Raw genomic sequence first — 10,510 nt, forward strand, 5'->3', positions numbered from 1 at the left:
GAAAATCACAAGTTTAATTTCTCTCTCGTGAATTTAATACAAGCAAAGAATTGTTTGCCAAAATCTCAATTATAAGACATTTAAAAAAACATTATAAGAGATCTGACTGCGTTCGTTATAATTTTTTTACCTACTCTACTATCTTAAATTTAGCTTAGTTGTTATTGTTGACATTTTGATTTGGTTTTTGTACGTATGAAAACACAACTGTTTTGCGAAAAACAATTGCCTAAGTTGACATTTTAGTTGAAAAAACATTATAAATGACTTCTATGAAGACGGAGATGTTTTTTATATAGTGGAAGTAAGACGAAAGGTTATGTAATAACGTGTGATGTTCTATATATAATATTAACAGGCATCAAAAGTTAATTTTTAGTATTGTGTACACATCTTAGACACATAGTATTTTAATCTTCTTCTTGGACAACAAGAAGCATCAGTTTATATGTTTAGTTGAATGAACGACTTTACGTTTTGTGATCCGGAGAACAATGGCATTTACATTTACGTATGTATTATTAAAATCCTAATTTATAGACTTTTAGTAAAATTCCCCAATACGTACAAACACTTCAATCAAAAGGAGTTTTTTAGTTTTAAAACACTCGTTACAAGCATACAAAATATACAAGCGTAACAAAACTCAAAAACAAAAGGCAAAACACAAGAAAAGCATATAAAGAAAGAAATATATTTTTATTTTCCACTGTTTATTTCCATTTAACATTAGTGAAATTATTGATTTTCTTGACAGATCATCGGTGTGATCAAACATTGTTGGGTGTGTTCCCAGGCGGCGTAGCACCAGAACGGACACGGCGGCCGCCCTCAGACTTGGCGTTCTCAGCAAACCGGAGGCTTCCTTGATGCATGTTCTTCTCCTTCTCCTGCTCATTCCACTCTGAAGCATAGTAGTGCTCCTCCGTACCTTTGACTGGATCTTTAGAAGGAGGCAAGAACATGCTCCCCCATTGAGGGAAGTGGATTAAAGTCACAGGCAACGTACAAGCAACTATCATCACTCCCATCCATGTTATTCCTTGTTCGGTTGTGAACCTTGAGGTCGAGAAGAAGATGAGCTGTGTGAGCCCTGACCCAAAGTTTCCTCCAGCACCGGTTAAACCTGAGATGATACCAAGGGCTCGCCGAGAAACAAAGGGAACGATTGCGAAGGTGGCTCCGCAAGCGGCTTGTGCTCCTAAAGAGAAGAGGATCATAGCCACAACAGCAGTAACGAGGGTGTTTGCGCGGCCGAGCCAGACACAGAAGAGACCACCGAGCGTTTGAATGATCCACAACGCCCACAACCTTCCTCTCATACCGAAGTACCTTGCTGCAAGGTCAGACGCATAGCCTCCTGCTGGACGAGCAAAGAAATTAGCCATACCGAAACATGCTGCTATGATTCCGGCTGTGTGGAGCTTCAAGTGAAACCTAAACAAACCATATACATGTTTACTCTTATGTCATGCAAAAGTACTCTATTCCAAAATAAAAAATAAAAATAAAATAATATACCAAACTATATTTTATTAGGTTTTAAATCAAAAGCAAACCTGTCAAAAAAGTACTCGGCGATAACATTATCAGTGCTCAACTCAACTCCCATGGAGTATCCATAGAGAAGAACGAAGATCCAGGTCCTGTAGTTTGTAACGGCGTACCACATAATCTACACCATTTATAAAAAATCAAGAGTTAATTAAAAAATTTAATCATCTATCTCGCTACGATGACATATCCACATGTGTATACAATTACCTTTCCAAATTTGTCTTTGGCAACTTCTCCCTTTTTCTCCAAGGCACTTCGGTTGCCATCAGGAAGATCTTGACCTAGATTGAGCACCAAGACTCCCATGATGATGTGCAACCATCCAGGGACAAAGAAGGCAATCCTCCAGGCCGTGAAGGCTGTTGCACCACAACGCCTTATGATTTCATACACAATAGGCATGAGCAATTGTGTTATGCCACCACCCATGTTACCCCATCCGGCGGCTGTCCCGTTCACAAGACCAATGATCTGACTATTGAACATAGTGCTCATCCAGTATTGACAAGACACAAACGTCGCCAGGCAGAAACCAATCATGAACCTCACCGTTATAAAGCCTCCAGCATCATGCACGAAGCTCATCGAGAACACCGTTGGCGCGGAAAGCATCACAAGGAAGGCACATCCGTAACGTGGGCCTAGAAGATCACATACAGCTCCCATCACCAGCCTAGAGAATATACTTCCCGAGACCGAGGCAACTCCAGCATTTCCAATGTCTTGTTTGGTGAGGTTGAGATTCTCACGGATGATGGGGACAAGTGGTGCAGCTGCGAATGTCGAGACGAAACATGTGGAGAAAGATATCCACGAGAGATGGAACGTTCTCATGTGAGGTTTGGCGAAGGAGAAGAGCTTGAAAACCGTTGCCTTATGCTCCGAGTCCACCGGCAGGTCGAACTTTGCCGTCTTGTCGGTAGGGACGATCGGTGAAGCCACCGAGAAAGCGAAAGTTTGTTCTCTACCGGTGACTCCATGCATGGAGCTTCCCGGCTCGCCAGTAGAATCCCCCATTGGTCTAAGTTCCTTTACAAGTTGATATTTGATTCAAGTTTGTGTTTATTGATGTCTAGAGATTACACGTAGGGCTTATATAGTATTCATATTTGAAAAATGCATTCCTTGGAGATTCTCAACGGCTAACTAACAATTTATTAGAGTTTTTTATTATTATTTTTACGACAACAATTTTAAGGTATTATTTTGGAGGAATCTATTGCCTAGTCCCCTCGCTTATCCGAAAGGTTGTCTATTTCTTAAATGACAATCTATCCTTCTCTTCTGGTTCATAATTCACTGTTTATGTTGAATCCTTTAGACATATCTAAATAGAATATAATATACTAACGTATTAACTATATAAACTTTCAGACTTTCGATTATTAACATATGTGATTTAGGATCGTAAGGTTCATGAATAGCTGAGGTCGGACATAAACTTGGAGAGGCTTAATTACTCTCTATACCGTTTCTCATCTGTAGTCTTACTGTAGACCACCCATAAGATTGTTTAAACTAAAACCACAAATATTATTAGATTATACTATATGAGATTGTTGTTAGTCCGTGGAACTTCATGTATTCGTTTTTTTTTTCGGTTGTCACAGTTCTCGAATCCTAACACTTTAATCCGCCTTGTGAATTTGAAGACTTTATATGCAAGTGGTACCACAACAAGTTTCCACTTGGTTCAATGACTACTTTGTTACAATCTTGCATTCAAAATATCAAGCTCGCACTCTTTTCACGGAAGGGGAACAATCACATAGGCATCACGCTACTCATTAAAATCTACATTTCTATTCATTATGATAAAGTGCTGTCATTGTAATTCTCAATAATTATACAGTCAGACTAATAATTTGATGGGTGTCAATGTAAGTGTCTATATCGTATGTTATCAAGGATATGAATAATTATGATTTATTGAGTAATATAATTGCTGTCTCTCGGATCGAATTTATCGTGGCCTTAGCTGCATATTAGTTGTCTCTTACCTTTCAATACGATCACTTATTGTAATACTTGAAAACTGCATAATCATATATATACCACCTGACATATGATTATAAGCCCAAGTGGACAACCATCTACGCCATGTAATATAATTTGATCGGCATTAGCAGTTTTACATCCCACCATTAGACTTATACGTATAATAAGTGACACTTAATATGCATATTAACCAGTCAAATGAAAGAATGTCCCCAAATTTAAAGGTTTACTTTAACAACAACAAAAACATATTTGGTTTGTTTAGAGAAAAAGAAGACAAAACCCATAAATTTACAAAATTTAACTATTATAAGTTCTTAGATATAAAGTTAAAACTTTAAAAAAAAAAATCCTACTTATTTTTAGAATAAGTTTCGAATTTTATATATAAAGGAGCAAATGGACCCTAGGGAATTGATAGGTAGACATGCGTATATTGTACTTGGTAGAGGACAAGGAGCCGATATACGTGTAGGTAATATATGTGCATGAACCATAGTTGCCGTACCATATTATTGGTACTTGTATAAACCAATCTTGCTGACGTTCCCACTGTTCCCTGTGTTGAGGCCTGTTGAGGTCTAAGAAAAGACAAAAAATTCGCTGTCCAAATGTGAAAAGTCAACTTTCTGATGATGTCGTCACTGTTATATACTAATATAGTAATGTGGGAGATAGTTTTCAACTTTCAGATGCTGGCAAATCAATTTGATCGTATTATTCAAACCAATAATTAAAAATATGAGTCCACGTTAACATTTAAAGTCTGGAAACGCCGGGGCGGATATAGAACTTTGGGTTTATATATATAATCCGATTATTAGAAAATATTGGTTGGATTATGAATATACGATTAATACGCTAAAGTTATATATAGGTCAATTTTTTCGCTGGTATAAAAAGATAGGTTAAAGTTCTCACTTCAGTCCAAACTGGCTTATTAATCGAACGTAATTACACCGTAATGTTGAAAAGACAAACGTAATGACAACGTATGAGCTAAACTGTCCTCAATCTTTTTTTACTTAACACTATCGTATGAACCAGTGCCGTGCGAAGGTTTTCGGAGGCCCGAGGCGATTTCAAAAATATATTTTACATGATATATTTTTAATAACATATATATATATATATATAACACTCAAAAGTTTTGAAGTATTACATAAACGTTTTTTAAATTTTCTTCACCAAAATTTTATAAAATAAAATTTTAAATCATGAACAAAAAGTATGAATTTGTAATATAAATACAAAGATATAAATTTTTGATTGAAATGTTGGTAGCTGTCAAAAATATAAATCTTAACATTTAAATTAACTATAATAAACTATATATTGAAAATATTATATTTTCTTTATCAAATTCTCATAAATATATAAAATAAATCTAACTCATAGCATATAAAAAAAGAGCAATGTGATCAAATATTTACAGTTTTTTAGAAGTAGAATCTTTATAGTTTTATTTAAAATATAGCAAAAATGATTACAAACCTAGTTACTTTAAATAGAAGTCCAATTTAAATTCAAATAAAAATAAAAATCTAACTAATAGAATATGTTAACTACCATGTAAAAGTATTTTTTTTATAATTTGAGACCCTAAAATTTCTACAAAATTTGGGGACCCTAGGCGAATGCCTTTTTTAAAAGGCTCTAAACACGGTTCTGGTATGAACACAAAATTAAAAATTGATTTTGATCACAGAATTTAGAGAAAACTCAGAGAACAGGTTTATTCATCTTCTACAAGAGGTCTAATAGCTCATGAAGAAAGTTGTTATACAAGAAATAAAAGGAAAACTTAAATAAAATACCAAACATAAAAGATTTCCATAAAATATGAAGTTTTTTTTTTTTTGAAACACAACATAAAATATGAAGTTATAAACTTGTTTTGTTACAATTTCCTAAATTACAGAACAATGCCCTCGTACACTGATTGATATACATAGAAAACTATTTCCGGGAGACCTTAAACACATAGGTAACGTTTGGGCCTATTGGCTTCATATTGGACTTCTTTTAGAGATGGTTTAATATAAACTTATTCAAGCTAGTACTACTACTAATGGTCGAATTTCAGATTGGTTCAACTTTGTAACTGTCTAATTGCTATTAGGCTGAACTAATGGGCCTTTCCCCTAAACACTATAGCACTATGGGCTTAAAATATGAAAGCCCTTGTTAAAATCTATTTACACGCAACGACGTCGTTCACAACTAATCCCGTAGTCTCTGGACACAAAACGCATTAGAGGGAGTCTCTATTACCAAACTAATATTGTCCAGTCACAGACACAGCCACTGCTCTCGGTCGGATCATTCATCGTACATCGGTAAAAAAAAATGTCTCCTTTTTCCTTTTTTTTTTTTAATCTCAAATCATTTCTGTGGCACCAATTGAAAAGCCAAGGAGAAGTAATGGGTTCATACTCAATAGCAAGTGCTATATCTCGAGTTTCAGTTTCGCCTCTAAACCGTTTCGTTAAACTTTATTCCACCGCTTTTTCTTACATCAATTGCCCTTGCAACAGAGCCCTGAGGCCAAAGGTTTAAGCTTTATTTAGGAAAGATGGGTTCGACTGTGTGTGTGGTTTGTTTAATCATCTGGGTCTGTCTGTTTGATTGTTTTGTTTTGGTAGAGATTTGATCAGCTTCGTGTGTTCTCTATGGCGTCGGAAGCGAAGGAATCAGCAGCAAACAATCCTGGCTTGTCAACGGTTCGGGATGAGGCTACCAAAGGGTATATCATGCAGCAGACTGTAAGATTCTCTCTGCTTTGAATTTGAGATTTTGTTAATCATTATCCGTAGTTTCTGTATCTGTTGGGGGCTCTTAGGTAGTTAGGTGTCTGTATACATGTTTGATCTCTTCTTTATACATGTGGCGGCCTCAGAATGCTATAGTGATTAGATTAACACTTATTGTCATTTAGGTGTTGTAAGCTTCCGTCTTAATGTTCTTTCAACAATTGATATGTTTCAACTTCGCCATCTTTGTGTGTAACTTTCAGATGTTTCGGGTGAAGGACCCTAAGGCTAGTCTTGACTTTTACTCACGTGTCCTGGGAATGTCGTAAGTTTTTTTTTACACCACTTGAATGATCTCCTCTCTTAAGTTACCAATGAATATGCGTTCTTTCCTTATGATTACCTTAAGTCCCCAAGGAAACAAAGGGCTCTTGTGTTCTTACTCTAAAAGTTCTATATTTTACTTTTCTGCCAGATTGCTCAAGAGGCTAGATTTCTCTGAGATGAAGTTCAGCTTGTACTTCCTGGGCTACGAGGTAAAAATTTGTTCTGTGTTCACCAAGCTAGAGTGGATCTTACTTACAGAAACAAAGTATAGAACTTTGCAATTTGCATCATGAATCGAGTTTCAGCACATAAAAAAAAATTAGAGCACTTAAATCAGGCAACCTATTGATGGATTGACATGCTTAATCAAAAGTTGTAAAAGTGAAGCTAAGTTAATAAGGTTTACAGTTATTTTGGTTTCTTGTTCTGCATCACTTAGACGAATATAGATATTTCTCCTGGGTGCTTAAATCCTTAGTAGAGATCAATAAGCTGAGTTTGACTAATTTACTATGGAACAGGATACTTCGACAGCTCCAACAGATCCTACTGAGAGAACTGTTTGGACCTTTGGTCGACCTGCAACAATTGAGCTGACTCAGTAAGAAACAACTGTTATTACCTCACTTTCTCTCTTTTCTTGCATTCGATGTTCCATTACATATGAATACCCTTCTCTCAGCAACTGGGGCACAGAGAGTGATCCTGAGTTTAAAGGCTATCATAATGGAAACTCCGAGCCTCGTGGATTTGGTAAAGTCTCTCTACCCTGTTATTCTCTACATTAACAAGTAATAAGCCTTGCACATAAACGTTTTCGCTGTTGTTGCTACAGGGCATATTGGGGTTACAGTTGATGATGTGCACAAGGCATGCGAGAGATTTGAACAACTGGGAGTAGAGTTCGTCAAGAAACCGAATGATGGTACTTACCTATATTACCAGCTGAATCTATTAAAAGGTTTCTCTGTTTGGGAAAGCTGGTTCTTATCGTGTTGTCCGATGGCAGGAAAGATGAAGAATATAGCCTTCATCAAGGATCCTGATGGCTACTGGATCGAGATCTTTGATCTCAAGACTATCGGGACAACAGCCGGAAACGCAGCTTGAAGTAGTTCCACTTGTGCTGTTTGTGTTCTTGTGTTCATTCCACCTGAGTTTGAAATTCAAATAAAGATGTTTCCTGTCTCAACGAATAAGAGAAAATGACATTATTCTCAATGTGGTCTGTTTCTTGGTCTTTACAATGAGTTGAGTTAAATAAGTTGTTATCAATGAGAATCAGTTTGATTTCATGTCATGAATAATCTGTGAATGTTCTACTTGTTTCTTGATATATTTTGATTGTTATTTGGTACAAGAATGAACTAACCATTATACATTATCTCGGTTCATGAAGCAACAAGCAAACACAAAAGAGTCTGGAGGATTCATTGTATACATTGTCTGTGATACCAAAAGTAAAAACGAAAAATGGTTCAGATCTTTGGAAACAACTCTCTGAAGGTGGCTTACGCAGTCTCATTTTTTCACCTACAAACAAAACCAAAGAATAGCAACTTAAGTAAGAGTTCAATTTTATTCTTTGGGACAGATAGATTTAGTATTAAAAAAATGGTATATACTTACCTGAACATCAATCTTAACGTCACGTAGAAGCTGTGCAGCAACTTTACCATACCTTCTCATCTCCCATTCGCTCATCTTCCCGTCTCGTAATCTCATCAACAAACTATCTTCTCTAAGTTTAGGACGGTGTGTAGCAACGTCTTCTTCTTCCAACAGATTTGGTGAATCAACAAGGCATTCTAAGGTTGAAACTTCCTTCTCACACTTTGTTTCATCAGCCGCGTCAACAACAACAGCAGGTTCATCTTGGACAGCGTTTCCAGAGCTCTCCGCAGAAGCTTTCTGTGACATGAGGTAGAGATGAATGCTCGGGTCTTGGTACTCACCATCCATCTGCAGATTTTCATTCCAGGATAAGCCTTCACGAAACTTAAGTCAGAGACTATATAATCAATGTTGCTCTTTATTTATTACCTTGGATCTTGGAATGGTTTTGACTTCGAAGTTGTCTTTCCACATCTGAAGCATTTTGTCATGAACGATCGTCGAACGTATCTCATACCCCAACTAGAAACCAACAACAACCGAATCATCTTTGTAGTTTTCAAATGATAATATTAAGCCAATCTTTACATATTATTATAATTCATACCATAACCGTTGTCTTTGGCCCTGACAGGGCGAGTATGGTGTGCAACAGAGGCTCCAGAAGCTGCTCAGAGTATACCTTTAAAACAAGTCTGTGTTAACCACACATGGCACAACTATGGTAAAAATCATTTCGAAGATTCTGACTGAGTAACTTACAACATCGGTACCGATGACATAGTCAAAAGGCGGCTCAACGGCCCTTACATGATCTTCGTTGCCCCAGTCAAGTTCTGCAACTCGGAGCGATCCAAATGATGCTACAAGGAATGACAACATAAACTAACTAAACCATCCAATATTTTCTCGTCGCTGGATAAAGTAAGATTCTCCATCACGAGTTGGCTTCTCCTTATCTGTAGATGCCAACTTAGAGAAGAAGACATTATTGAAACAAACCTGAACCAGGATTCATCTGCAAGATTGTTGATGTGTTCCATTCTACGTTCCTCTTAAGCAGTGGCAATACTTCTTTTTGGTCAGTTGAAACAACATCACAGCCCAGCATCGCCATAGCTGACACATGAACACAAAATCCACATAAAGACGTCATATTCTCCATTGTAACAGAGATGTAGTCATACATAAGAAAGGAGAACCCTCAACAGGATATCAACTACATACCAAATCCTGCCACGCCACAACCAGCTCCTAGCTCTATAGCACGTTTCCCTTTCAGTTTAGACGGACTAAACCTTCCTTTCCTGCAATTTTTTCCCTGAAATATTTTAAGCGACAGGAAGTTTTATAAAACTTATAGCTAGCCAAGAAGTTGAGCAGGGATTTTTAAGGCCAATTGAACAAAGAACGAGTTAACCGGTTTGCTCCAAACCTTATAGTTAAGTGACTAAGTGAGCCATAGTTCTAGAAATCTACACTATACACTCCAAGGACTTAAGGGATAAGGATCATACAAGATATTTGGCAAACACCATGGACGCATCCCACACGGTTGTTCCTAGATGCTTCGAGTTTGGATCCTTCCACGTAATCATGACATAAGCGTTAGAAGCATAAAACAAGAACTTTAAATGTAAAAGAAGTCAAAGGAAATATAATAAGAGTTATCATGATACCTGAGCAAAATTTAATTTGTGCCCCAAAACCTCAAGGGTTACTGTACATGTGCTTGGAGAATTCACCCTAATGATACATCCAGTATTGTCAACAACTCAATTTAAAAACTAAAACTTTAAGTGAAATATATCTGAAAAAAACATAAACTGAATCTAGAGAAGAATCTATCTAGTAATGATTCTACCTGAAACACAACAAGATCTCTCAACTTGTGTAATAAAAAACTTAACAGAAGGTCCGAACTTGAAAACAACCACCAAATAAGCTGAAGTATACATATATATAGCTAACATGATCGTTCCCGAACCAAATTTGTTGTTCAACGGCAAAAACTGACTTATATCAAGATAACACCATATAATGGACATTGATTATGAAAGTGGACTACCTGGCGGGATCCATTTGCTTTTTCCTCCCGACGAACACACAAACCACGGCTAGTTATCGATGCTCTACACCAGACCAGAGAGACAGGGATAGTTTTCGTAAAAGGCGTTTCAGTTTCAGTTGAGAGAGAAAGGAAAACGAAAACGAAAACCACTTCTTGAACTTGTGTAAGGTTTTAAAGTTTATTGGGCTTG

The 10,510-nt window shown here is 36.8% G+C and overlaps 3 protein-coding genes across 5 annotated transcripts; 1 reads left to right on the forward strand and 2 right to left on the reverse strand.

Moving 5' to 3' along the window:
* Nucleotides 1–101: 101 nt before the first annotated feature.
* LOC103871558 (high-affinity nitrate transporter 2.1-like) lies at nt 102–5,527 on the reverse strand. The gene is made up of 3 exons (XM_033272536.1): nt 1,765–5,527; nt 1,560–1,675; nt 102–1,437 (listed from the first exon to the last, which is right to left on the reverse strand). The coding sequence occupies exons 1-3, from the start codon at nt 2,572–2,574 to the stop codon at nt 771–773; spliced, it is 1,593 nt and encodes a 530-aa protein (XP_033128427.1). The 5' UTR covers nt 2,575–5,527; the 3' UTR covers nt 102–770.
* A 257-nt stretch (nt 5,528–5,784) lies between these two features.
* LOC103871559 (lactoylglutathione lyase) lies at nt 5,785–7,935 on the forward strand. 2 transcript variants are annotated; one of them, XM_009149822.2, is made up of 8 exons: nt 5,785–5,894; nt 6,201–6,320; nt 6,572–6,633; nt 6,784–6,844; nt 7,157–7,236; nt 7,318–7,388; nt 7,471–7,560; nt 7,645–7,934. In XM_009149822.2, exons 2-8 carry the CDS (start codon nt 6,228–6,230, stop codon nt 7,743–7,745), a joined length of 558 nt encoding a protein of 185 aa, XP_009148070.1. In that variant the 5' UTR covers nt 5,785–5,894; nt 6,201–6,227; the 3' UTR covers nt 7,746–7,934. The 2 variants fall into 2 exon arrangements, with proteins under 2 accessions (XP_009148070.1, XP_009148069.1); XM_009149821.2 differs by having other exon boundaries at nt 5,836–6,108; nt 7,645–7,935.
* A 13-nt stretch (nt 7,936–7,948) lies between these two features.
* LOC103871560 (protein-lysine methyltransferase METTL21D) lies at nt 7,949–10,503 on the reverse strand. Of its 2 annotated transcripts, none has more exons than XM_009149824.3 (10): nt 10,318–10,484; nt 9,929–9,995; nt 9,767–9,832; nt 9,477–9,556; nt 9,252–9,368; nt 9,012–9,112; nt 8,857–8,931; nt 8,679–8,771; nt 8,265–8,597; nt 7,949–8,168 (listed from the first exon to the last, which is right to left on the reverse strand). In XM_009149824.3, exons 3-10 carry the CDS (start codon nt 9,793–9,795, stop codon nt 8,157–8,159), a joined length of 840 nt encoding a protein of 279 aa, XP_009148072.1. In that variant the 5' UTR covers nt 9,796–9,832; nt 9,929–9,995; nt 10,318–10,484; the 3' UTR covers nt 7,949–8,156. The 2 variants fall into 2 exon arrangements, with proteins under 2 accessions (XP_009148072.1, XP_009148071.1); XM_009149823.3 differs by having other exon boundaries at nt 7,966–8,168; nt 9,477–9,570; nt 10,318–10,503.
* Nucleotides 10,504–10,510: the final 7 nt, after the last annotated feature.

The sequence above is a fragment of the Brassica rapa genome, chromosome A06 (genome assembly GCF_000309985.2).
Source record: "Brassica rapa cultivar Chiifu-401-42 chromosome A06, CAAS_Brap_v3.01, whole genome shotgun sequence".
Lineage (NCBI taxonomy): Eukaryota > Viridiplantae > Streptophyta > Magnoliopsida > Brassicales > Brassicaceae > Brassica > Brassica rapa.

Excerpts from the sequence above, each read along its gene's own strand:
- LOC103871559 (XM_009149821.2), top strand. The coding sequence starts at position 5,905 with ATGTCTCCTTTTTCCTTTTTTTTTTTTAATCTCAAATCATTTCTGTGG. Across the intron at positions 6,321-6,571 it reads GGTATATCATGCAGCAGACT|ATGTTTCGGGTGAAGGACCC; the intron begins GTAAGATTCTCT and ends TGTAACTTTCAG. Across the intron at positions 6,634-6,783 it reads TCACGTGTCCTGGGAATGTC|ATTGCTCAAGAGGCTAGATT; the intron begins GTAAGTTTTTTT and ends CTTTTCTGCCAG.
- LOC103871560 (XM_009149823.3), bottom strand. Across the intron at positions 9,833-9,928 it reads ACAAATTAAATTTTGCTCAG|GATCCAAACTCGAAGCATCT; the intron begins GTATCATGATAA and ends ATTACGTGGAAG. Across the intron at positions 8,932-9,011 it reads ATGTCATCGGTACCGATGTT|GTATACTCTGAGCAGCTTCT; the intron begins GTAAGTTACTCA and ends CTTGTTTTAAAG.
- LOC103871558 (XM_033272536.1), bottom strand. The coding sequence starts at position 2,574 with ATGGGGGATTCTACTGGCGAGCCGGGAAGCTCCATGCATGGAGTCACC. Across the intron at positions 1,676-1,764 it reads CCAAAGACAAATTTGGAAAG|ATTATGTGGTACGCCGTTAC; the intron begins GTAATTGTATAC and ends TAAATGGTGTAG. Across the intron at positions 1,438-1,559 it reads GCCGAGTACTTTTTTGACAG|GTTTCACTTGAAGCTCCACA; the intron begins GTTTGCTTTTGA and ends TGGTTTGTTTAG.